The 27,860-nt window shown below is 41.7% G+C and overlaps 1 protein-coding gene across 3 annotated transcripts in view; it reads left to right on the forward strand.

Annotated features, from left to right (window-relative positions):
* Nell1 (neural EGFL like 1) overlaps positions 1 to 27,860 on the forward strand; it is an 822,199-nt gene that overhangs the window by 638,563 nt on the left and 155,776 nt on the right. For all 3 annotated transcript variants that reach the window (XM_048442384.3, XM_048442394.3, XM_085682700.2), the window contains one exon: positions 6,933 to 7,028. In XM_048442384.3, coding sequence (XP_048298341.2) covers positions 6,933 to 7,028 — 96 coding nt within the window. The remainder of the gene's footprint in view (positions 1 to 6,932; positions 7,029 to 27,860) is intronic.

The raw sequence follows: 27,860 nt of genomic DNA on the forward strand, positions 1-27,860 counted from the left end.
TCACCTCGTTTCTTCTCTTCAGCACCTTCCTTTATGAAAAACCTTGACCAGAAAGGTCACATCTCCTGAACCTTCTGACTCTTCCAGCCCTGACTCAGATGGCAGCTCTGTTGGGAATCTTTGCTTCACTCCACTTGGCATGATTAATCATGGTGTCCTTGTGTCCCCCAACTGTTCTCCCCACTACCATAGGTTTCTGTCCCCTTTTATGATGTCACTGTCTGCCGCTGTCGGGTGGGTGTCTCTGGAAAGGGGCAATGCTCCTGACTAGGAGGAGATATCTCAGCACCTAGTTTATTGTCTGCACACTGGAGGCTGCAGGGCCCTCATGGACACAGCCTGGTGATGTGAGAACTCCCCCCTCCAAATCTAGGATGCCACTCAGTAGAAGTATGACCCCTGACCCCTTGCTTAGGTCCGAGCCAGCATTTTCATCTGAGAAGTGTCTGCCATGGGTGCACCATAGTGCTGTAATCAGGAAATGGAATCCTGCACACAAGTCCTTACTACAGTGTCGGCCATATAACAAGCTTCCTAAGAACAGAATTTCATACTGAAGAGGAAAGTAGATGCTTCTCTGGAGCTGTTGGTATTAAAACTGATCATGTTGAAGGTGATTTGCTTTTCTTTCAAAAATAGTGTATGTGAGGCCAGAGCTGGAGAGATGGCCCAGCCATTGAGAGCACACATGGTTCTTCTCCAAACCTGAGTTTTGTTCTCAGCACCCACATTGGATGGCTCACGGTAACTCCAGCTCTAGCAGAACTGATGGCCTCTCTTGGCGCCTCCAGCCAGCTGTACTCATATGCGCACACCACATAGAAACATACACATAATTAAAAGGACTAGAAATCTTCTTAAAAGTATGATGTTTTAAGTTTTATTTGTTTATTTTATTCTTTATTTCATATATGTAGATTTTAGTCATTTTAATTCCCTGTTACCCTGTCTCTCATCCCTCCTCCCTCTTCCACTGAAACTCACATGTTTTCCAAGTTGCCCTCCTAATTTCATGTTGGTTTCGTGTCTGTGACCTGACCCACTGCTCATGCAGGGCGGACTGACTGCATGAGCATATGTGGACCATGGGAGCCTGCCAACCTTTAAAGACACACCCTCCCCACAGTCGCCAAGAGCTGTCACTTGATGGCGACTTTTAAAGTGGGTAATTAAAATATACAGTACACTATGACTTTGAGACTCAAATGGCAGCAAGTGGGAACTGAAGACATTTCCAGGTTTCATGGATCATAATTAGTGTTCTACATGATTTTTATCCGTCTTATCTCCATGTTTTTAATTTGTTTGATGGGAAGGTTGAGAAGAGAAAAATGGAAGACACAGGGGCTGGATAAAAGTAATAAGACTTTGGTCCCAGAGTTATTTAATGGACTTAACTGGGTAACTTTATTTACTTAATGGACTTAACTGAGTAACTTGAAGTAAAGGTTTTTACATCTCATGATTACTGACATTTCAGGCTGAGCAATTCTTCATTGTGCAGGGCTGCCCTGTGCCTTGTATGGTAAGTGGTGACATCTCAGGACACAGTAGAATGCTGTCCCTACCCCACCTTAACAACCCAAAGTACTTGAAGGGTTCTTTGATAAATCACATATCCTGAAAAAGACCAAGAACTAAGCAAAAATGAAACATGCCATTCCCTTTATTGTTGGCAGAACTGCCTTGGATAATGGGAGTTTATGACTGACATTTATGTTTGATATCAGGAGCAAAATAAAGCTGAAGTGCTGCTCAGCCCACCAGCACCCCGGAGAGGAGTGGGCATGGTTCTGTGCTGGTGGCGTGCCTTATTTCAGCTCACCCCACATCAAGGTTTTGATACATATTATCAAGTGGACTATAAGTCACGGAAGCAGACTTTTGTTTATTATCAAATTAATTAATAGTGTGTTTAACGGTGTAACCGATGCCTTGCAAATGGCCCAAATTAGCCTAGGAATGGTGGGTTTGCCCGCCTATAGTAATTAGGTGCTGCTATCTACTTCTTTCATCAGACAAACATCATCCTTACGAACATCATCTTTCCCACAGGCTGGACCAAGAGAAATAGGCAGAGGGGTCAGAAACAAACCCAAGGAAGGATGCTCACTGGCCAGGGTTTTAGGATGCTCTAGGCTAAGAAGTGTATGCCAGTAAAACTTGAAGAGGACCCGGAGACGTGTTCAGTGTGTGCAGGGCTATTACTTTTTATTAGTGTACGCCGTAGTTATTGGCTGTAACACCTGGTTCCCGTGAGCAGCTCTGTTGATCTCACGTGCCAAAATTGCTTTCAGCACAAGCTTGCATTCTTTCTGTAGATTAAATCTCACCCAGAGGTTTCTGATTTTATTTTCCTTGCAAATATAAAGAGTTCTCTCAAAAACAGACGCATGCCGTCTTAGCGTTGATCTGATCAAGCACCTCCTTCAGGGCAGTAAGTTAATAACAACTGGCAACGAAATAACAGATCGAAGCCTGTAACCTTGTTGTCTTTCCTTAATCTGTCTATGTCATGCTTCAGATTCTGGATAGTGGTTGACAAATAAGTGGCTTATTAAATCCCAAACCCGTGTCACTGAATTTCCCTGAGTTTGTCAGGGAGTTAAGACCCCAGGTCTGTGACTCTTTACATGGCTCTCTGAGGCTACTGAGTCGGGAAAGACTGGAGTGCCGGTTTTATCTTACTGCACAGGGATCTTTCTTGTCTTACTCAGCACTGCATTGCGAGAGTCTTGAAAAGAAAATGGCTCCAAATATCACTGTTGTCTAGCCCAGGAGAATCCGGATGACAAAGTCAGGACTAACCTTCAGGTGTGAGGACATCACATTCTCCATTCATTGTGCTGAGTGGCTGAAGTTAGTGGTTCAACAGACAACGTCACTGCCAGCCACCAGTGCCTCGAGATTGAAGTACAGAGAGATGAAATATTTTGCCACCAGTTACACAGATTTTAAACCTAAGGTAGGATGGCCTTAAACCACCTCTGTCTCACCCCAGCTCTGCAGCTTGCCTGGGCAGCACAACAGAGTCAGTCCTGTTGGTGGAGGTGTAGGTGAGTTGATCCCAAAGTTGTGAGCATGGGAGAGCTGCACCCATTGTTTATCTGTTTGGGGTGGGACGGGCAGGGAAGAGATACCCCCTCCCCCCCATCAGTGCCTGAGGCAGGCAGAAAGCTAGCCCTGAAGTCATAGAGTAGAAGAGCTGTCTGTGACCCTCATCAGCTGTAACATTCCCTAGAGTGGCACCTATGCCACGCCGGGGCAACCCAGTAGAGCTGACCCTGAAGGTGTAGGTGTGGAAGAACTGACCAAGGACACGGCAGCAGGAGAACTGGCTCCGCCCCCTGCTCATAGCTGCAAAGGGTGAACTAGCCAGGGCAATGTAGAAGAGCGCACCCTGGTGGTGAGAACAGGGGAAAGCTGGTGGGCTGACCAACCCTGCAACTACCCAGGCCCAGACCAGGATTATGACTTGGCCCTAACATCCACTCCTTCTGTGATCTGCTAGAGTACCTGAAGGGCCCAGTCCTTCAGACCCAAAGCTGCGGGATCTCCATGACACAGGGCAACAACAGGACATCCACGAGGAGTCCCAGTGGGGGCCCAGCCTGGATAGTGCGGCAGAAACCAGAGGCCTCAAACCAGACCAATGACTCTTTGAAATGAATACTTACAAGTAAAGATATATGGATAAAGGGGGAGGGGAGCTATCAGGACGTGAGTAATCACCCACCATTTTAAACTAGAATACAACAGCTTCTTTTTGATATTTTATAAATTGTAGCAAGAAAATTTGTGCTGATCTTGATTCCCCCAGTGAAGTTAAAGTTTTGGATGACAAGGTCTTTCTTTACTTAGTTTTGTCTTAGTTATTTTCTCATTTTTGTCTAATTGTCAAGGGAGAAATTATTTTCTTTCTTATGCTAGATAAATTTCATTTAAAATTGCTATATGCCTAGATCTATAGGAGGTGTAGGCAGACATAAACAAAAATGTAAGGCTTACCAAGTAAGTGGAATGGATTGAATAGTCATTAAGTAAACTGGTTATTATGCTATCCAATTAGATTTTGTGCTTGAATTTTAATCAATTTTCTTAATTATTTTTGAACTATTTAAGAAAGAATAAACCTGCCTTTCTGAGCATGGGATTGTAGGTGAACTTCCACTGTAACAAATGAAAAGAGACAGGGTTGTAGGTAAAGATGTTTGCCTGAGTCATAGCTCTGGCAGCCAGTGCCAATGTGTTCATGGTTTCTGAACCTCATTTTGAGCATTTTTATATCAAAATAATAATAACTATAAGCTACTTTCATACTGGTATCAATAGAATATGTTGCTAGATCTTCTTATAGAATTGGTTTATTTTCAAGGTCTTTCAAATTTTTAATATTTCATTTTATGTATATGAGTGATTTCTTTGCATGTGTGTCTGTGCACCATGTGTATGTAGTCCATGCAGAGGACAGAAGTGGGTGCCAGGTTCCCCTGGTTGTGAGTGACTTTGTGAGTGCTGGAAACTGCACTTGGATCTCCTGGGAAAGCAGCCATTTCTGTTAACCTCTGAGCCGTCTCTCCAGCTCCCAGGAAGGTTTTAAATGTCTTGTCCCCAGTCTTTACTTCATAGTCACCGTGGGGCTGTTACCTCTTGTCTTTACACAACATAACACATAGCGTAGTGTATGTAAAGTTCTTTACAATGCGAACTCACTTCATCATCATGGAACGTGTTATACATGACGTAACCATGGAGCCCGCAGAGTCAACAATGTCTCACAGGTTCTCACAGTATTGCTTTTATATAAGAGACGAATAAGTCTTTTAACACGGTCTTCAGGACCCCGTTGACATGTCTTTGTACAGTATGGAAAGTCAAGCTGAACTTCCTCCTTCCAGCCATCCAGTCTTCCGCCGCCCCTTGATGTCCCCTCTCATCCGCCGCCCTCCCCAGGCTCACTTCGCCGAAACACTTAGTTACATTACTGTGATGCAAAGCGTGCTTCAGATATCTCACTGAAAATGCCATGCTCAAGAGCACAAAATCATGGTGTGATTTCTCAAGATGCATGTTTCTTGGTGAACACACCAAAGTGGACTTCACCTAGACCTCTTTTGCTGTTGCTGTTGTTTCGGTGCCAGTATGCTAGCGTGCTGGGAGGAGGAAGCAGTCCTCCAACTCCAAGGTCTGCACTCTCCTCAGGCACAGAAAGCAAGTTACAGTGAATCGCTGAATCTGTAGAATGTGAGTTTCCCCAAGAGATAGTAAATGATGTGGAAAGCAGCAACACTGGATAAGTTCTACGCCTTTGGTTCTCAGCATTCCAAACACACCCTGTGGCTTTTTATAGCTAGACTCATATTAATTATGTGATGATGGCAACATACGGCCAGGACATTTTTCCAGGGTGACATTTTCTTACTGCAATTAAAATTTAAAACTGTTGCTCGCCCAGTTCTCATATGAATACAAGGAATTCAGGCCTTAATCATTTCAATCCGCTTCACTAATAGCGGATTCTAATGACTTTATTTGTCAGCAACTTGCATGTTTTGTTATAACACTTTTTAGTGGGTTATCCTGAATGGAAGTGATGCAGAGCTACAGGAATAGGAACTTTCCTAGCAGAGCAACCTGCAAAATGGAGAATAAGCTATCGAGCTAGTATCTTTAGTGACCGCTATGGGGTAGATGCTGAGGTTATAGGAGACGGTGAGGAGCCAGCACCAGTGTCCTTGACGGTCTGGTGGTGGAGTGATTGGGAGGGGGTTGGGAGCTCTGTGTAAAGGAACAGTTGTGAGTGTTGCCTTGCTGGGGGTGTGAAACCGGGAACCCCCTCAGCTGGGAAGCCCTGGGGGTGGAGTCTGGGTTTTATTTCTGATTCTGTGTTAACTCCCTGACAAAAAGCAATGTAAATTAGGAAAGGACTCGCAATCCCAAGTCAGACTGCATTGCTTTCAGAAGTCAAGGCAAGGAGCTTAAAAAAAAGTTTTCCCATCTACAGTTAAGGATAGAGAGAGATTAAGTTCATAGACCCTTGCCTGCTTGCTTGTGCTCGGCTGGCTTCCTCTTCTGTTGTTCTCTTCAGGACCCCCTACTTAGGGGTGCTACCCCCCATAGTGTACTGGGTCACTTCCTATCAATTAATATAATACCCCGTAGACAAGCCTGTAGGGTCACCTGCTATAAAGGATTCTTCATTGGTTTTCTCTTTATAAGCAAGTCTATGTTGTATCACATTGACAGTCAGTATTAAGGAGCTCAGGTGGGATGGGATAGCTTTGTAGACTTACCATATGTGGAAGTTAAGGCCATACCCTTTCAAGGGACATTTCACATTCAGATACTTTCCCTAAAAAAGTAATTTTTGGGGAGGGGGCTAGATATTTTAACTGTGAGGATGGTGTGGTTATCTATGGGAGGCAAAATACTGGAGCCAACATAAATATTCAAGAGTAAAGAATTCATTATATTTATTGATTTATTGTTTTATAAAAAATGTTATCAAGTACCCAAAATATTTTTGAATAATTAAAATATGTATTGTTGTGAAAGACTATATAAATGATATTTATTGGGAAAATAATTTCTAAGGGAATGAGAATTGAAAAGTCTTTGCCTACAACCCCACCTTTTCCTTTTGACCTATTCATCTCAGGTGATTTCAAATAAATCAATATGGTGGTGGCAGGAAAGAAACCTCTGTCAGTACCAGCTCTCATTTAGCGCATGCCAAGCCCAAGTATAACACCTTCCATCTATTATTTCAACTGATTTGACATAAAGCAGTGGGAAACATATTGCTATATTTATTTGTTCAAGTGTATGGAAAACTCTAAATATGTCCGTGAGTTCCCTAGGCGGTGTATGTAAGGAATCATTTGCGAGCACCAGCATACGTTACCTAAACAAAGTCTTTGCTTCCACCGCAGCATTCTGCGAGGAGGGCTGCAGATACGGCGGTACCTGCGTGGCTCCTAACATGTGCGTCTGTCCTTCCGGATTCACAGGAAGCCACTGCGAGAAAGGTAAGGTCACTCTGACTTGCTTCTCAGGTGTGTGTGTAGGTGGGAAAGCAACTCTGAGCGAATGAGTGGCAGCCGTCTCCCTCGGCTGTGGGAGACGACAACACTTGTGTTTTGATGGTGGGTTTAGCGTTCCAGAGCTGGTCCCTTTTGACGGCCGGATGGCATAACGGGCTTCATCTTTCTCAATATGGAGTCTCATCTGCCCTCCGTCCAGTGTATCTAGCTTAGCAAGGTCAGGTCTTTTCTCTGCTGCAGTTTTCTCTGTGTGTTTTTATCTAGGGCTAATTAGAGATAAAGCCTGATGCACTGATCTGCCCTCCTCATCGTCAGTCCGGCAGCCGTTCCCAAACTGCTGGAGCGATAGCAATCTGCTGTGTCGACGGAACCTGAAAGAGCAGCGCATGCTCTTGGCGTGAAAGTCAATTAGATAATTGCAGCAGCAGAACTATTGGTGTGTTTGTGATTTTAGTCCATTATTGGTTTATTGGGGATATTATCATTTACGAACTCAATAATATAAGGCAGTTAATATCAGTATGTTTCCTCTATATGCACCTTTCTGTTTGCACTAAATGCGTCTTTTACACGTGGTACAGTTTCGTGAAGCCTAGCCCACCTGGTGGTTGGGAATGCCCTACCTGTGCACATGAGAGATTTGCAGTTTGTGCTCATGCACGCAAACCTGTTAGCAAACGTGTCAGAGTACATGCAAGTAAACACTGAGGTTTGGTTTGCCATGCTGTGGCTGAGCTGCACTCACACATTGTGCTCCCCTGAGTCTGGATTTGACGCCTGACACCTCTCGCGTCACAGGTAGGGTAGATGGGCATGATGCTGCAGGTAACCTCGTTAGTCAGAGAGGGGCAAATGGCCTTGCCTGGTGCTGGAATTGAGAAAAGATACGCTTTCAGGTTCTTGTTCTTAAAAAGCTACTGAATCTACATCATGGAGTTTTTAAAACGTGGCCATTTGCTGGCTATGGTGGCACCCATCTTTAATTCCAGTCTCAGAGAAAGGAGCAGAAATAATTACTTTCCTCCGCACTGCCAATGTGTTACCTTTCACTGTCTATTTTGGACATTTGTGTATTCACCATTGGAAAATATGTCCATATTTAACTCCATTAGATATTCAGTGAGGAAATTAATTGTTTCCACAGATTGTGATCTTATCAGCAAACCAAATAATTTTTTATTAAATAATATTAATTAACTAGCTTGTCTTGGTTTTAAGTGCCAGGGATCATCCAAGCATTACAAGAGACTTGCCTTGGGGAGCTTAAGAATTATTGTTCAAAGCAAGGGAACTTAAGGGTAACAGCTCTTGCAATACATTTAATTTTAATTAGCTTTTTAAAGGGAAAAAACGATTCTTATGTTTCATCTAGAACTTCTCTGTGTCCTTAAACAGAATCTATGGGAGCTAGCAGGGCACAAAATAGTGATGTTCATCATGGATTTTGCGAAGACCACTGCTAATGGAGGGCCCATCTCTATATACTAACTACATGTTAATCTTTTTTAGTGGGTGTTTTCATATTTTAGAAAATACATTAAAGGGCTGTGTAAAGGTTTTTTTTTTCCTTTTTTTTTTTTCTCACAGAGTCTTGATATATAGGCTTCACTGGTTTAGACCTCACAATGTAGACCAGGCTGGCCTTGAACTCACAGTGATTCACTTGCTTCTGCCTTCTGATTGCTTGAATTAAAGGTGATTGCTACCATGCCCAGAGTGAGAAACATATTTTTATTCTCATTTATTTGGATGACAATAAACTGATTTCGGGTCAATAACTTTTGCAATAGCCCAAACTAGGAGAAATTTTCACATTGCATCTTATAGCCTGTGCTTCTCAAGGGCCGGTGAATGGCACTCTTGTTAAAATAGAGACAGTTTATTTAGAATACAGCATTAAGGAGATGTGGAAATAGTAAGGAATAGTAAGGACCTATAAATTATAGGACGCACAGGCCGCTGCAGTCATGAGCATACCGAGGCTGTTGTTGCCTGCACCAGCCTTGCTCAATACAACCACAGACACGACAAGGGTGGGGACAGTTGGGAGGAGGCAGTGTGAGCAGGGGAGGACAGGGAATGAGAGAGGGCAATGGAGAGCGAGTGTGATCACAACGCATTCACTCACAAGGACAAACTTGCTACCAAGAAGCTAAAAGTATTGTTTCCCCAGACTAGGGAAATTGAAACATGGGGAATGGTTCCACAAATCTGCGTTTTCACTGAGTGGCTCTGAGTACTACAGTATTTAATCATAATATCGACAGCATCTCTTAAGATTACAAACCTTTGAGGGGGCATTGCTGCACAGTGGGGCCAACAGTCCGTGGCTGCCCAGGGAAGTGACTGTGGATTCTCTTGCCATATCGATCCCTGCTTTGTCCCATTTTCCTCTCAGTGAGGGTTTGAGGCACTCTTCCTCTGGTCTTGGACCAAGCATAGGTCCAAATGGCAACAGGGACCGGAAGCAGAAAGGAAACGTTTCTAGGCAAGTCCTTGCCCTCTAGATAAAAAGTTACAGTCAGCATCTGCACATACTTGAATTCTTGCAATACCTCACATGAAGATCCACTGAGGTAAGAATCTTCTGTGTGGTGCTTCAAACACATTCATCCATTTAATACTGACCAGTGTTCTACGGGATTCTTCATAGAAAGGATCAAAGACATTTTCCCAATCAGTTGTGCACAAGGGATCTGGGTGAGTTGTATAGTGACCACTGCGGGTCTGTGTCCTGTCTGGGCTGAACTGCTGTATCGTGTTGACCATCAGCTTATGAGTATCAAGTCTATTGGCCACTGAAAAATCCTGTTTCTCAGAGAGCCAGTGACAACCTGCAGGTACGCTGTGAGTGCCTGTGGCTCAATTACACTCAATCTCCGGTTTGCTCTGTTGTAAGACTAAATGCCTGATTTGAGCCACTTACACAGGTTCCCCTGGCTCCTCTACTTCCTGATTCAGTGCCTATGGTATTTAGCTTTTCAAAATTCAAGGGCACTTACTTAGGTTGCTGAAGTTGTTCTTTAAAATAAAATGATGTCTGTAGTGGACTGAAATCACAGACCCGGCTTCTGTTTAAGACAAAGATCAACACCTGTGCCCTTGTTTCTGTTGATGTGGGTTTGTCAGACTTCAGGTTTCCATAGCCCCTCACAGTAGACAGGCTTTGTTCTTGTTGATTCCCGGACATGCCATGTCAGTTTTAAATTCACCCTTTGGGTGCTTCTTCTCTGTGCCTTCAGCATGATCTAAGTTCCTGTTAACAGGGAGATTATATCGAATGAGAGCATCGTAGTATGAGGTTCTGTTCTTCCCATGGGGCAGTAGATCATAGGATCATAGAGGCAGCACTAAGTAGATGGAGTTTTGTTTTGAATTAAGATCACGTGAAGTTGTTAGGGCTTTCGCGTGGGCCTTGGGTCTTAAGGAGTTTCCCACTTGGATCCTTAAAAGGACAATCCTTTGGAAGTTCTAACTCTCTGTCCCTTAGGGGCTCGGTGCCCTGCCAAACTGACAGGTGATTGGGATGGTTTTCAAAGCAGAAACCTGACCCTCGCCCCAAGCTTAGCTCAAGTGCAGGGGCCTGCATGCCAGGTTTTGATTTCCCCTTTACTCTAGCATGTGTTGGGACGGGTTCAGAACCAGCTGTCAGACGTCCAGTACTGCAGCCGGTACCAGCTGCTAAGTACCCTGTCACCTGAAGAATGCTCCTGGGTGGTCCTGAAGTTTCCTCCCCTTGACCCCATCCCGAGTGAGTTTAGGAGGGAAGTTCTCTTCCAGAGAGTGAGGTTTTTGGAAAATAGTCTTCCTCTGAGGACGTTCTCCACCCTACCCCATGCCCCACCCCCCACCCCCTGCCCTGGCATCGTAAGTGCCTCCTGCTGGATTTTGGGGCTTGGGTTCAGAGAACCAGAAGACAAGGGCTGATTAACACAGACTGAGCAGGTTACCTCAGTCTTGTTGTAAATGTGACTTGGAACTCAACTTTGGGATCTGAAAGTTCTGAAAACTATGATCATGTGCAGACCACTAACATGGAAAAAAATCCAAATTAGTATATTATTCTGATGAAATTCAATGAATTTTGAAATAAATAAGTTTTCCAAGGTCAAGTCATTAACATTCCGTAGATCCTTACTATGCAAATCTTGCTTAAACCGAGTGTGTTGTAGTGAGGATGAGGACGGAGGATGCCGTTGGGAGATTAGAAGAGTTTAGGAGTGTGGGCCTGTTCCTGTAAGCAGCGTCAGCATTCGTTTCTGTAAAGCTGTTAGCGCCTTTGCTGTTCAGAAAGGGGCCAATCATTTTAACAGATTGACATTCATCATAAAATAAATGAAGGCTATTAGGAATTACCCTGTCTAGGCTGCAATGCAGAAAATAATAGCTATTTAGGTGGCAGACAGCTCTTGCCTCCCACCAGGCAAGCCCGCACTACTGAACTGTGAAAGTCAAGAGTTTGCTTCAGAGTCTCATTTTTAATCCTGTGTTCCAGAAAATACAAACACCGCTGTAACGTGAAGGGTACTGGCTAAACAGAAAGCAAGGCAGTTTCCTGTGACCCCGTGACCAACAGGAGCCCAGAATTACGAGCTTACCTTAACGCATCCTCATAATTCTTTGTGTCTAAGAACATGAACCGCACTATAGATCATGCGGGAGAAGACTAATTGAAGCCCCAGGCACATCGAGAAGGAATGTAAGTCAGGATTTATGTCACTTGATCCTAATAGGGTTCGTTGATCAGAAATGTAGCTATCTGAAAAGGGTCCGTTTGGTCCAAAGTAGGGTGGATCAAAGAACACGATCTGTGCCTTCCTCCTGCTTTAATGGTAAGCAGTTCCTGATGCCATGAGGTAATGAGGTTTTATCACAATCTCTGGTTTAACAGAGACCTCGAAATTATCTATAGGTGACTGCAATTTTAACCAAGTAGATGGTGTCCATGAGGCGAGATCTGGAAGATTATTGTATTAGATGATACCTTGCTAAGAAAATCTTTCCTGACCCCCAGTCCTTAAAAGATAAATGTTCAATTCTATGGTGTGGTCCATAAAGACCTGTGTGATTAGACCTCAGCCACTCTCTCTAGTTGTACCTCCTCCTCCTCTTAAGTCTCAGATTTTAGCACATCTTAAACTACTCCCAGTCTCTGAATTGCACTGTATATTTTCAGATCTCTGAGTTTTTCATTTGTAATTGTTCCCTCTGCCCCTATAACAGACACAGACTTAAATATTTATCAAGAGTCTATGGAATATCCAGTAATAGGAACGTCTGGTAACCGAAAGTCCTTGATAATTAAAAAAAAAGTATTTTCTTACATTCTTCCTAGGTCTTTCGTATGGTCTGTGCTGAAGTACTAGATTCATTTGTCTATCTTTCCCATGGTCCACACAAGCCACCTAGCCGAGCTTCTGAAATTCACATATAATCTGTGCTGGGTGGTTTTACGTCAACTTGACACCATCTGAGAGAAAATGCTTCCATAAGATGCAGTAGGTTTAGGCAGGCCTATAGGGCGTTTTCTGAATTGGTGATTGATGGGGGAAGAGGGGATACTCCTGGGCTGGTGGTCCTGGGAACTTTAAGAAAGCAGGCTGAGTAAGCCATGGCGAGCAAGCCAGTGAGCCGCGCTCCTGCTCCAGGTTCCTGCCTCGCTTGAGTTCTCGCCCCAACTTCCTCCTGTGATGAGCTGTGATATGGAGGTATAAGCAACATAAACTGTTTGTTCCTGAAGTTGCTTTTGGACATGGTGTTTCGTCATCGAAATAAAAACCCTAGCTAAGACAGAATCCAAATTTCATATGGCATTCTCCTCTAAGGCCTTTGGGAGCAATGTTATGGTTGTTTCCCATCTAGGTCATGGTGAGAAAGTCTAACCCCGTCCTTTCACTGTCAAACATACTTAGAGACTAACACGGCACACGTTGAGTCATTGTTAAAATATGAATCTGACCTCCTCATTCTTCCTTTCCAAATTCTCCAGTTCCTGCTTTCATGTAGTAAACGTCAAAATCATTGCAGCAGCCTATGAGCAAGTGTCTCTTCTCCAAAACCCGGGCATTTAGAGAGCTTGCCCACCGTGGGCCTAAACCCTCATGCTGCCTTTTGCCCCAGACTCTTCCACCTGTATTCCTGACTTACTCATCGTCTGACCCAGCAGAGTGTCTCACTTCCCTAGCTTCCCCTGCCTCTTCCCTCCTTGTGCGCTGACAATGTCTGCTGTAGGCTCTCACAACACTGCCTGTAGCTTGGTTCTCACTCGGGAAATATTTATAGAATGAACAAATTTATAGGTCAATAAGACTTCTTTTATAACAAGTAAGCATAATCTCGTGACATCAACGTCACGTCCACTCATCAGCAGTTACCAGCCAGCCATGTGCTGGTCATCTAAGCAGCAAACATCTTCCTAGATCTTATTCTATGGGTCGCTATACCTGTCGCTATTCTGAAGGTGGCTGTGTGCGAGCCATTGGTTAAGGACTTAAATGGCTGGGAAGAAGGTTACCATTATCATTCTTGTTCAGATGAGGGGATTGAGATTTGAAGGGGTCAGGTGACATGTTGGAGATCACACAAATGGGACTGGGGTGCACACCTGTAGCATAATATGCAGTTTCTGCCATTTTAAGCTCTACTTGTCTGTACTAAAAGTATTCTTGGAAATAATTTATCTTTTATCTGTTCAAATCACTATCATTTCTCTCTTCTCAGCTTTTACAACTATTAGAGTTTTGACCTAGCAAATAGTTGATAAATGTTATACTTCTTATCAAGCTGTAGAATAATCCTAGGTGCAGAAAGTAGCAAGAAAAGCAGATAAGGAAATTTAATAACAATTTGGAAAATTTCATTGACGTTTACAAAATGCACAAGTCACACAAAGCCTAAGTAAGTCACTTGATAGATTTATTGATTTCAAGTCAGCATCTTATGGGCTTTACTTCAGCCCCCACCCCCAAACACTCAGTGTAGCTCAGGATGACCTTGAACTTCTGATTCCCATGCTTCTGCTTCCAGAGATTTGAGTGACAGGTATGTGTCCTCATGCCTAGTTCATACTGTGCTAAGGATTGAACCTGGGGCTTCAAGTATGCCAGGGAAGCACTGTGCCAACTGAGCTACATCCCCAGCTCCCATTCCTCTGCTGAATCAGTGTAACTATTCTTTATTTCTCCACATAGTTGAAGCTTAATGTAATTAGTAACACCCCAGATCTCCTTTTATAGTCCACTGAGTAATTAAACTTGTTTTTAGTTGGAAAGTTACAGCTTGGTCAGCTTTTGTAAAAAGCATTTTTGAAAATTGTGAAAGCTAAAGGTAAGTACATTGTCTTCTTCCCAAAAGGCCTCTCCCTGGGCCTGTCCCAGCGTTCTGCAGAGAGCGAGCACAGTTCATGCTTTCTAGAACTGCTGGGGGAGATCAGCATGTGTTTGCCACATACTATTTCTTTATTTTCATCCTGACTGTAGTAGGATATGACTAGGGTCATGTCTATTTGTGTTTTGTGATGCTTCTTTTGCCTGGAGATTCTTGCTCTACAGTAGAGAACTTTTCCGTTCTCGTATCATTGTGTAGATTCTCTATGCGTGTGTGTTTAATCATGGATTCCTAGGCTTGGTATTTTGATTGTGTCTCCCGTTCTTGAACACGGTTGTCACAGTTCTGTATTCCTTTTCTTTGCTGGTGGTTGGGCGTCTGTCTCTTCCTCCTCGCCCCCACCTGGGATGCCTGTGTTCTCTCTGGTCAAGTGCCTGCCTCCACAGCAGTTGTTTGTCTCGACACACTTAGTTTTTTGTAAAATTTTCTTTATTTCTCTATGTTTTCAAGAACCTCAGTTTTATTGTTGATGTTTTCCATTCACATGGACTTTTCTCCCATGTTGCTGGTTTTCTTTCTCGTTTTATAGACTCTGTCCTTTGTGACACTGAGTTCCCTCTCTGTAAATTCATCTGCTTCGTGACATCTGCTTTAAGGTCATGACCATCTTTAGAGAAGTCATGTCTCCTTCCTTTTTAGGCTTTTTGGCCTAAATCTTGTGATTTGTACACTGGCATTTTGATTACATCTTCTAGTTTTATTTGATAATCTTCTTTCTTATTGAGCACCTCATTCTCAAGAACTCAGTTCCAGTCTGCTTTGGGATGAGGGACTGGCTTTTCCCTTCCAAATCACCCGGCTTCAGCTCATCTGCCTTTTCCCACTCCTGGTCTTCAGCTATCCTGTCTATCTGTGAAACTATGCAATGATTTCTCCTTTCCTCCTGCTCCATCTTCCATCTTTCAACAGCTTATACAGAAGTGGTCTCTGCTGCTCTACCACATTACCCAGAATTCCCTCTTTGTTTGAAAAGAAGAGCTACTCTAGGGGTAGAAGAGGAGACTTTTTGGATGAAGCAGTGACTAGATCTCTGAGTCTGGACCACATTTGTTAGGTTGCTTTTCTAATTGTCTGCTTACTGCTGTATGATTCCGTGGTTTCATCCCTTTTACTTAATATTTTATTATTTTATGGGTGTGGTTGGGATTTTTCTCTTTATCTTTCTCCTTATTAAACCGTTAACTTCTACTATTTTGCTTGATTATCATTTGCTAAAGATTCTTCTGTTGTATCAACTTCTATTGAATGTTTTCTTTGATGTTTGAAGATCTTCTGCTTCATGCTTCCTTCCTACTTCATAGCACCCATTTTGTTAGGTTCATCTTTTTCTGTTAATTTGTTCATCTTTGCTTTTTCTGAGACATCCATAAGCTGTTACATATCTGTTTATCTTCTAGATAGAAGCATCGAAAATGTTGGCTTTAAATTCATTTTGTCTGTGTGGCATCATGGTTCGCAAAGACGATTCTTCCACTACCCTGAAAGGAAATAATGAAATTCCTAGGTATGTTAAATGTGGTTGCTAGCATCACTAGAGCCAACAAAGCTGTAAGAGGCAAGAGTTGAAGAGTTGAGTCTATAAATTTCCCTTGGGACCTCTCTGTGCTCTTGTCCATCCGGATTTGTGGTACCCTATGCTGAGAGCAGTGCTGTAGCATCTGTTGAGAAAGGCAGAGATGCTCTGCGGTGAAGGAGAAGCTCTGAGGACTGTAATGCTTTTTAATCTAATTTCAAGTTAATTATCCTCGTTTAGCTTTACCATTTCTCATCGTTGTGGAGATAACGGCACCATCCATCCTGGGATCCGAGGTGTAAATCAGGAAGCCTTAGGCCTTCTCCTCAGCAGGCTCTGAGCCATTTTTCTCATGTCTTCCAGTTGAATTAACACTCATCTATCTCTTTTCTAGTTGCCAAAATTATGCTGCCCTTGTGTCCTCTCCTGTGTGCTTGGCCCTTGAGGCCTTAGACCTTTGTGATTGATTTCTGCTATGTAGTTAGAGTGTTTGAAGGAGAAAGCAGAGGTAAGTGTGCATATTTAACCCAGTGTCTTCAATCAGAAAGCCAGACCCTCAGTTCTAAAATTGCATTTGACCCCTGGAGGAAAAGTCATAAAGAATCCTGACCAGCATGATGATTTATATTATTACTTTGAAAATAATCAGAAAGTACAAATGTTTCCTCATTCAGAAGATGTAATAAGGCTAAGGGAACGGATGGAGATGAGATTTTTATAAGTATCTCATCTCAATGACTCCTTAAAAAATATTAGGAGAGGATGCTTGAAAAGATGAATATTTTCCCTTTGAAAACAGAATATCAACCTAATTTCAAAGACCAATAGAGCATTATGTAAGATGTTAAATGTTTGAATTCTTCTTCTAAAATTTCAGGAAACTGAAACTATAAATTATTATTCCACTAAGGATACTAAAGTTTGATTTAAGAAAATAAAAAAATTTACTGGGCAGTGATAGCACAAGCCTTTAATGCCATCACTCAGAAGGCATAGGTAGGTAGATCTCTGAGTTCAAGGCCAGTCTGGTCTATAGAGTAAATTCCAGGACAGCCAGGACTACACAGAGAACCTCTTGTCTCTAAAAACAAAAACAAACAAATAAAAACAAAAAAGAAGAAAACTTTATTTGAAATACCATTTCCAATTATTTGGAAGTGACAGTTTCAATGGCTTGGGAAATGACCAAAAGGATGTAAATAAGGGAAGATGGTAAATGGGAATGCCAGGAATAGTTGGTGTTGAAGCGCCATCCAGGTACCACAGACATGAGCCCTAGGGTCAAACCTGCTTGACTCCTCCATTAATGATCTGGAAGAAGGAAGATTCAACAAGTTAATTAAATCTACAGAAGGTCCTTTCAAAAAGTTAAAAGTACTAAGAAATAATAGACAAAGACCAGAAGGTCAAGAGCTACCATAGCTGTGGGCACAGAAGAGCACAATTAAATTTGGAAGGGATAATTGTAATTGAATACATTTCATACCGTGAAAGGGGTACTTAAAGTACAGTCAGTCAATAGTGTACAGGACACGTGAACTCTATTGGAAGTCCTGCAGGTTGATGAGACACTTATTTGTCAGCTAGAACAGGACTTTCTGAATTCAGAAATAAATTAATTTATTAAAATAAAATGTGCTTTTTAATGAGTTATTTATTTTTGTTAATACATAAATGAGTTGGTTAGTTTCCTTTAAGAATTTGTCTAACTTTCAGAAGTAATTATATTCTAGCATGCTATAGAGATTATAGAATCATAAATATGTGTTCATGTATTCATGAGGTCAAGTTCAGGGGAATTATGGGAAGATTACAACATGGGGAGATACTGAGATGGGACCCACTAATGCAGTGGTTCTTAACCCTTTAATACTGCTCTTCATGCTGTGGTGACCCCAACCATAGAATTTCTTTGTTGCTACTTCATCGCTGTAATTTTGTTACTGTTATGAGTTGTAAGTATCTGTTTCCCCTATCATCCTAGGTGACCCTTGAGAAAGGGTTGTTCCGCCCTCAAAGGGGTCACAATCCATGGGTCTGTTCATAGCTTGAGAACCACCGCACTAAAGGAAACTATTGGAATGAAGGTGTTAGGTGTAGTGGTATTTCATTTGTATTTTAATTAATAAAGCTTGCCTAAAGATCAGAGAGTAAAACAGCCATACCGATCAGCCTTATGGACCAGGCCGTGGTGACACTTACCTTTAATCCCAGGAGCCACATTAATTTGCCATAGAAGCCAGGCGGTAGTGGTGCATGCCTTTAAACCCAGGCCTAGAGAGGATTATAAAACGGGAGGAGACAGTCTCATCCAGTCTCATTCTGAGATTCCCGGAGGCAGGAGAAGAGAATCCTGCTGAGGTCTAGAAACAGTAGAGCTAACTCAGTGAGGGACAAGTTGTACTCAGTAGATCAGAAATATAGCAAGGTGAGGGAACACACAGGCAACATGCTAATCATATATTGGAGAGTCTCAGCACTTTACTTAGTTCACAGCTTTAATTCTCATATTAATTCTACAGGATGAGACGTCCCCCAGTGTAAAGAAACAGGAGCCTATGAAATGTCAGGAAAGTCACCTAAGGTCAAGTTTATACAAACTCAGGGACTGGGCTGTGTTACATGGTCCCCATAGAATATTAAGCTGTAGGTAAAAAAAAAAACATGTATATATAAATTTTGCTCTTTCTATTGGATTTTATAGACTAAATCTAAGCAGAAAAATACTTTCTTCTGTGATTGGTAGTGACAGAGCTGTTCTGACAGGTAAAATGTGTGAGCAGAGGTCATTCTTTATTTGCAACAACTACAAAAATTATCTTAAAAGGAGGTGTTCATGAAGCCTTGGTGAGTTGATTGCTAGTCTTGGGAGTTGAAATACATTAGCTAATTAACATACAGCAAGCATTACAAAATTGCGTTGTGCTCGACCTGGCAACTGTGACTGATACTAGAACCTTGGCATCACTGTTTAGGAACTGCACCTTTGAGGGGTGATAGTACATGTTTTAATGTTCAGATATTATACATGCTCGAAGATAAATATTGAAAGTTTATTTGTCTATCAGCTGATATTTCTCTTGCTAGAAGAAACTAGAATTACTGGTTTCACTTGCATAAGCCACCCAGCTATGAGTTTGAATAGGACACTGGCCTTGTTTAGAGTTAGTTATCATGATGTGTGAGTATTTAAAGGAGTTAGAAAGAATTAATAAGATGTATTGTTTTGTTTGGAAACAGTTAAAATGGAAAAATACTTTCACGGTGTGTGGGCAGAAATCACATTCTTGGAAGTGGGAAGCCAGAAAGACAGACATTTACATGAGAGGGTGGGCAACGGAGGGAGAGACAGCCAAACAGCAAGATGGTGCTTGGTGCTTGATGCTAAAGCTTCCTGCTCTTCTTTCTTCATGGCTTTAGAATTCCTCAGGCCACTGAAGACAGAGTGCCCAGGTGAGGCTGGCTCTGTGTTCATAACAGAAGAGAGACAGTTTGAACTGAAATCCAATTGCATTGAGGAATGTCCATTGTCTCTTCTAGAGGCCAACCAAGTAGATTCTGAATTCCCTTCAGAGTAGTGGCTGAATATTTTTTCTGACTTGTAAATTTATGTTTAGCCAAGTAAAATGCATAGAAAGAAGGCAGAGTTTCAGTTTAGGGATGAGCGATCTAAAAAAAAAAATCCTTCTATCTTTGCCTATAAAGACTGGAACTCATGTTGTCCACTAAGAAAATACTGGAAGAATTTATCCATGACACATTGGAATCATATCTGTTACTGTAGTAACAATAACAATGGTTTTTCTATCATTCAGTACCATAGGAGAAATATCACAGGCCATGCCATAGAGGATAGAGCCCTGGAAGGCATGAAATATTAAAGGTATAATTCTACTTTTTGACATCTGTTGAAATTACACTAGTCTCTCTGAAAATAACACCTGAATTGAGTTTCAAATATGAAGAAGGGACTTGAAAAAAGTAACAAGAAAAGCCACAATCAATTTTCAAACTCAACCAGGTTTGAGAATTTATTGATTAAGTAAAACAAACAAAAACATTAGCTGAGTTGACAGCTCGGCTAAAGAGACCAGATCAATCCATGGGCACATTAAATGTCTTTTCAATACTATCTTCGATCACAGTAGCAAGTAGCTGGAGGTTTGCCTGAAGCAGTTTTCACTTACATGCGCTAAAAACAAAACTGCCTTCTTCACATAAATGACTTTTTGCCCTGGTGACTTGTCATCGAGATCTCTGTACCCCAGGAAGTCATTCATTCCTATGGGCTTGTCCATCACACACAGGAGAAGAAAAGTCTATCAGGAACCAGGATCGTAGGAGGCAGTTATGGGTGTGGCTGCTTCCTAACAGTATTTCCTAACACCAGCAATTGAATTTGTCACATCTGTAGCCTTTCTTAGTGCATTCATAGGTAACTACTTAGATTTGTTAAGAACAAATGGCTTCAGAATTCCAGACACAAGGCAGAAACTGATGGATAATTTCCAAAGGACAGACTCAAGTCCACAGGAACTGGTAGCAAGGACAGATCCTCATGTATTCATTTGTCCCACACATGGGTCCCTTCCTGAAGTTTACTGAGTATTGAGAGGCAATGGCAGGGCAGTGATGAGATCACTACCTGCGTTCACACATGCCAAGTATGTTCTGTATAAACTATGTTAACGCATCCAGATCATCAGAAGTCAAGGGAGATGAGAAAGTCACATTAAATCCTCCTTATTAATGCATGAATGGAGATCAATCGTATAGGATAGGCATAAGGAGCCTGGGTAAGGTTTTTGAGGGGGAATGTTGCCTTCCATTTTTTTTAGAAGAAGGATCAGCAAAATTTTTGTAAATGACAGTCTCATGGCTCTAATCTTAAAGACTGACTCAGAGACATCTATCTCAAGAAGAGAAATATTGTAGGCGCAGAAAGGGGAGTAAGATTCTGTACCCTGCAAACTGCAGGGCATGCCTTGGGGAAGACAAATGCCCTGGCTTCAGAGCAAGGCTAGGGTTGTGCTTATTTGTATTAACCCCAGCTGTCCAGGAGTTAATCATCACCCTCCGTGCTGCACACCGTTGGGCATCATCCGCACTCCTGCTCCTGCGAATTCAGTCTATTCTGTTCGCAGTAATATTCTCTTTCTACACTTCGTCATACAACCTTCTCATGTATCACATGTTTTCATACTTGAATGTGTTCTTTATAACATGAGTTTCTATTGGGAGAGGCATGGAACTATACTTTATATAGGTGGTGCATTCTATGTATTTTACGATAACTCAATCTCCCCGTTTTTGTTTAAATAGAAGGTTTCAGTGGGTCTTCTGATGTATTTAAAGTCCGCTGGCTCATCTGATACACTGTACATACAGTGTTGTCTGTTTCCATCACGTTTTCTCACAAGTCTCGTTCTCCCTCCAACATAACATATGTCACTGTGGACAGACTCTTGCCTCTTCCTTTATGGGCCTGTGCCCTCTTGAGACACTTACCCAAAATAGCATCAACGTGTAGAATGAAAATGTGAATTGTATTTGCGTAAATACTGCCAGAGTGTCTGCAGCACAGCTTGAACCAGATCACAGTCTACAGGCATTGCTGGGTTGGGCGGGCATGGTAGAAACACAAGCCTGCTCACAAGAGCCACCATGGCTCTTTCCAACCTTACATGGTGGATGATCAGTTGTCTGCCTGCCTGCCTGTCTGTCTGCCTCTCTCTCCCTCTTCTCTCTCTCTCTCTCTCTCTCTCTCTCTCTCTCTCTCTCTCTCTTATCTACCAAGTATTTATCTAGTTATCATGTATTTGTTATTGTCATGTAATTATCTATTTATCAGTCTCTCATCTCTATCTCTCATCTATTTAATATATAATCTCTCACATCTCTATCATCTGCTATTTATACACTAAGTATCATTTATCTACTTACGTATCTATAAAATCTCATCTATCATTTATCAGTCATTTAGCTCTCATCTCTCATCTCTCATATATATATTCTATATACCTATCATCTATATTAATTTATATAATATATTATACATGTTATGCATATATAATTATAAATTATACATATAAATATGTAATAGACTGTTGTTTAGTTTTGATTTCACTAAGTCAAAATGTCTCTAATTATCTATTCATATTTTTCCCTAGTCTGTTAGAGTCCCTCTGTAAATTGCCCCTTCATTTCCTTCTCAATTTCTCAAATGTTACTCTTATTCTTTTCTTTATGCCTGAGACTGGTGCCTAGGATTGTGTAGACGGACTGTGGTGGAGAGCGGCGTAGGTGGTAGCAATGGGGCATGCATCTTGTTCTGTATCAGAGCAGCAGCTTCTTTATCTACTTTGTGTTTTGTGAGGTTTTGACATTTCACGGCCTGTGTCAAAGTTCTGCTCCTTTTCAGAGCTGTTGCATTTCATAGGATACACTGAGAGCGAGCATACACTTAGAAAGAATACAGCAAGTATTAGACTGGTGTCATTGGACAAAGTGCAGAAATGTGCTTCTTGGTAAAACGCCAGTGTCAGTTCAAAGAGGTGGAAATAGGCTTAGAGGGTTGTTGCCTTTGCTAGCTCTAGTGCTTTCAACGACTCTAACCATTGAGAATATTTGGCTATAGAGATGGGGATAATCTTGAGTTGAGGGAGGGTAAATCATGATCAAAATATATTCTATAAATTGTTCAAATAAAAATAGAAAAAATAGATTTTTAAACAGTAAAACATTTGCTTTGTAAATAGAGGAAAAGGGAAAAATAAAAATAACTGACAATTTTTGCACTGAGAGAAAACTCTACTCTGACTTCTGCTTTACTATTTGATTACACCACCCTCACCTTGTGTGTGTGTGTGTGTGTGTGTGTGGTGCAGGACTGAAAACAAAGAAACAAAGACAGCATGTTCACAATATGTTTCCACAATGCTATCCACCTGTGTTTTCATCTCTGCAGCGTCTCCCACTGGTGTGACTGAACAAGTAGGCTAGGCTGGAATCCAGCAAGCTCCAGGCCCCACCTGCGTCCACCTCCCTGGCACTGGGACTGTCAGCACGTGCATATCTTTACACGATGCTGGAAAGATTGAGGTCTTCATGCTTGTCCTTCAGGATCTTTACTGGCTATATTTCCTGACCCCTCTTTAATCGAAATAAAATATTGTAAAACGAGAGACAAATGTTACTTAACTCTGCCACTTTCTATATCCTCTAAATTTAGACATTGCTGTGATTTAAATGTTTTTGTTACTTTAGGATTTATATGTTGTGATTGTTACCCTAAAGTGATGGCCTTAGGAGGTGGACCCTGTTGCCACGTGAAGGTTGTGTGGAAAATGAAGTCCTTGCCAAATGCCCCATCTTCTGCTTCTGAACCCTGAACTTCTGGTTTCCAGACTTGTGAGAAATTAATTTTTGTTGCTTATGTCACATGCTCTAAGGTATTTTATTTTAGTTTCCTAAAAGACTAAACACATGACTTGAAGAGTAAATGATACAGTCACATAAAAAATGTGCTTCTGTGAAAGCAAGAGCCTACCTTACTCTACATTCCAAACTGCATTAGAGTGACAGCTAGATCTTCCCCCTAGATCGCACACATCCTCTAAGCTTGTCTTCTGCCTCTTTAAGTCTCTGCTAGACAGTTTGCTATCTTCTGTCCATCAAGAATTACCCTCCTCGTGCCCACCCTCACCCAGCACGAGAACCGCGCCTTCTGTTAGGTGAGTCCTGGATACCCGTGGGTTCCGTTTTATGGGAAGCTCATTGATCTACATACATGTCTTGGTGAACAACAGATCTAAGAGAAACCACAAGCTGGCTTGAGGAAGAACTGGAATCAGTGAGAAGCTCAGTGTAAACTAGCCATGGCAAAAAGGCATGGTTATTCGGTGTGTATGGGGGATTGGGTACTAGACTTCATCAGCAGGCATAGGCCTGTTCTGACAAGGGTTATCTTAACTTATAGTGTCTGGTACACAGCTGATGGTGGTGAAGCAAATGTAAGGCAGCAGGAGCATCTGAGAGCGCACATCTTCATCTGCTCATAGAAAACAGCAATAGAGAGCTCCCTGGCAATGGTATGAATCAGATGATTTTTGAAACCTCAAAGTCCCTCCCCAGTGAAGTGCATCCTCCAACAAAGCCCCATCCTCTAATCCTTCTCAAACTGTCCCAACAACTGAGGACCAAGCATTCAAATATATAAGCCTATAGAGGCCCTCGTCGTTCAAATCATGACACACATACTGAGTACTATCTAATAGATTTGAATGCAAATATTTGTGTGTTTTTGCTGAATTAAGAAATAGAATGGAGGCTGGAGAGATGGCTTACTCAGCACTTTTGAATAATTCCTGTTCTTTCAATGGGTCTAGCTGGGTTTGGTTTCCAGTACCCATATGTTAAATCTGGTTTGTGGGTATTCAGTGCCCACATCTGGCCTTTGTGGGTATGCATGTGGTACACATATAAGTACACAAGTATACAGCTATACATTAAATAGTAAAACATAAATATGTTTCTAAAAGAAGTAGGATGTCCATAAACAATTTTCCCCTCTGTGCTTGTAAGAGAACCAAAAGAAAGAGACACTGAGCAACTCGTTTCGTGGTTAGATAGGTGGAAGTTTGCAGGTCAAGGCTGTGAGTTTCGATGACCTGCCTACAAAGGTCACACCACAATAAAGCTCCACTATCGTGTTACTGAGAAATAGTATCTCTCATCTGTATAAGATGGTGCTGGTGATAGAAGATGCTCTTGGTAAGGACCAAGTAGGATGCTGACAATGATGATAGTGGGACGGATGAGGACAGTGGTTCTAAGGAAAGGAAAGGCCATGTCAGGCATGCTCAGCCTGGGTTGGTCCACTTTTATTCCTCATGATTTCTTAATATTATTTTTAAAAATGTATTTTTTGTGTATGGATTCGTTCCTGCATTTATGTCTGTATGCCACTTGCATGCTTCATGCCTACTAAAGCCAGAAGAGGGCATCTGACCCCTTGGAACTAAAATTATAGATGGTTGTGAGCCACCATGTAGGTGTTAAGAACAGAACCTTGGTTCTCTGTAAGAACATCCAGTGTGCGTAACTGCTAATCCAGTATGGCATTGCTAGTGAGTCTCTTGTTCCACAGATGGAATATAATATAATATAATATAATATAATATAATATAATATAATATAATATAATATAATATAATATACTATAATATGATATAATATAATATAATTTCCATGTGCTTCATTGACAAATTGATTTGTGATTGGATATTACTTTAAAGGAACATCCATTTATCTGTAATTTATCTCTTCTTTTGTTTTTTGTTGTCGTAATTCACCAAGAAAGTCACCTTTCCCATGTGAGGCACAGAGCCCTAACCACGTCTCCACCATGCCCCTTTCTGTGAAGCCTTATCTTCTGTTCTGCTGGTTTATTTGTTGTTGATATTCTGTCAGGTGGACTCCCATTGTCATCTGACTTTTATAGTGGGTCCTTGTATTTCTGTGAAGCCCTACTTTTGACTTAGCTATGGGTCCTAATTCTTCAGTATGGAACCAATTAGGAAGATATAGCCCCTCCACAGGTCAGCTTCCCAGGATTCAAGTGACAACCCAAAATCTATCCAAATTAATGCCATCTTTTGTGTTTTGTCCTTGACTCCAAGATTCATGTTGGCTCATGGTCAGCCCTCCCCTCTATTCATAGTCTTCCTCACCTCTATTTATAGTCTTCCTGTGAGTTCCAAGTCATGGCTGAAGCTAATGAGCGCCTGATGGCCTCTGTGTCTCTGCCTATTTCTTGACTTGATAGAATCTTGTGCTCACACCCCCAGTGTCAAGCCATGTGAGAAGGTAAAGCTGGCATGTCATAAACGCACAAAATTCAGACTTTCCCATTTCATTAACACACTGTCTTTCACCCTCTCCAGTTTTGTAGGCTTGTACTGGTTCTGTCTCTTTTCTTTCCACTTGCCCACTGGTGTCAGAGTGAATGATCCCTGGTCACCATGGTGCCTGGATGCTGAGGAAAGAAAGCATCTATAATCAAGAGTCACAGGCAGACAGGTTGCTGGAGTCTTGAGGGGATGTCGGAAGGGCCTGTGTCAGTCAAACAGGAAAGAAGACATGTCAGGTGCCATGAATAGCAGCAACGGCAATTTGACAGCATGTCTTTGAATGTCACAGTTCCAGAAAGAATATGGCAATGAAAACCACCACATTTAGTTCCCATTCCTCTCTTTATACTTAAATTATACAACCCTTTCTATAACAATGACTGTTAAATCTGAAACATTCTTGCCATAAAGCAATCTTAATAGAAAATAGAAATTGTCTTTTCTGTGAAAACGTAAAAGTTTTTATTGGCTGATAATGTAAGTTATTCGTTCTGAGCTTCCCTGGGAGGAAAAATATATATTTTAGGTTATATAAGTCACTTGGAAATCATAACAGCATCCCAAATATCCAGAAAGAAGCAGATAAAAAGGGAAGTTGGGAAGAGTTTACTTCTTTGACAAATATAAAAAGATAACTTCTTTTCTAAGTTCTTAAATGAAATTGCTTATTTGACAAACTACACAGATAGAGATTGAGAAATGTGTATGTGGTGGGTAGGGTAGGGTGTGGGGGTGGTTTAGGTGTTTGTGGTGCGTATGTGTGCGTCTATGTGTATATGGTGTATGTTTGTGTGTCTATGTGTATATGTCTGTGCATATATGGGTGCATTTGTGTATGTGTGTGTGTGGTATGTACATGTAGTGGGGAGTCCTGTTTCCATCTATATGGGATATTTGTTGAGGGGTCCTTGAAGGTGTCACACAGGGAAGCAAACCAAATAAAGAGATGAGAATGTAACCCCGATGCAGATTGACTCTGTCAACCTGGATTAGACTTTGGGGAATCTAATAACAGCCAGTTTATTTCCAATATATTTAAGCCCAGTATAATTTGGAAAAAGTTTCCTGGTGTAATACAATCCCCTTTGCACAAGGAGGCATAAATGCATCGAAACTCAACTCATGGTGTGTATCATTCCTTCCAAGAAGATGGGTTCTAGAGTAGGCTGTTTGTACTAACTTAAGGTCCCAAGGGTCTGGACTGTCTTCATCATACAAGTAGTGTAGAGGTCCTTCAGGCTGTTAGCCCTCTCTGGTCCTGGTTGTGGGAGCTTGGGGGAGCCTCTGCCTATCAGGGTCATTTAGATTACTAGCCACTTCTAGTCTTGGTTGTAGGAGCTTTTACAGCCTGACTCAACAGATAACACAGATCACCAGGTAGTTAATCACTTCCAATTTTCAGCTTTCTGGATAGAAGAATAGGTTTATTTATTATTTTTTTATCTAACCCTTTGGAAAGACAATCCTGTGTGTTTAATATTGCTGGTTTCTCTGGAACTCTGTGAGTGCAAGGACCTTTGTGCTATGCCCCCAACGATTTATGTACTCACAGTGTTGTTGATCTTAGTGTATAACACAGGGTGTGGAGAGTGATCATTTCCACTGTGTTTAGTGAGGAATGCAGGCAGTGCAGCGGGCAGGTGCAGAGTGTTACCACGGACATAGCTTATGTCTCCAGTATGGTTTCCACTCCTTTCCTTTCATTTAACGTTTTAAAACACGAGACGAGTTAAGCTTTCACTTAAATCTTAGAAATGATCTTCAAATATGACATCTATATTAAACATTCATATGTATACTTTCAAATAGCAAGTGGAAGCCTAGATAATTGAGTGGACTTTCTTGTTGGTCCTTGTAGCTGTCAATAAGTGGCCAGTGACATCGTTGGGTTCCTTGGGTTGGCAGCTGCCATCCTGGTGTCAGCTCATGCAGAAGGTTCTATTCTGATTGGATCTGGCAGCTGTGCTGAAGAATTCCCTTCTGTTCTCATACTTGGAACATCTCCTT

Source organism: Myodes glareolus, chromosome 24, assembly GCF_982192425.1.
Source record: "Myodes glareolus chromosome 24, mMyoGla1.1, whole genome shotgun sequence".
Taxonomy (NCBI): domain Eukaryota; kingdom Metazoa; phylum Chordata; class Mammalia; order Rodentia; family Cricetidae; genus Myodes; species Myodes glareolus.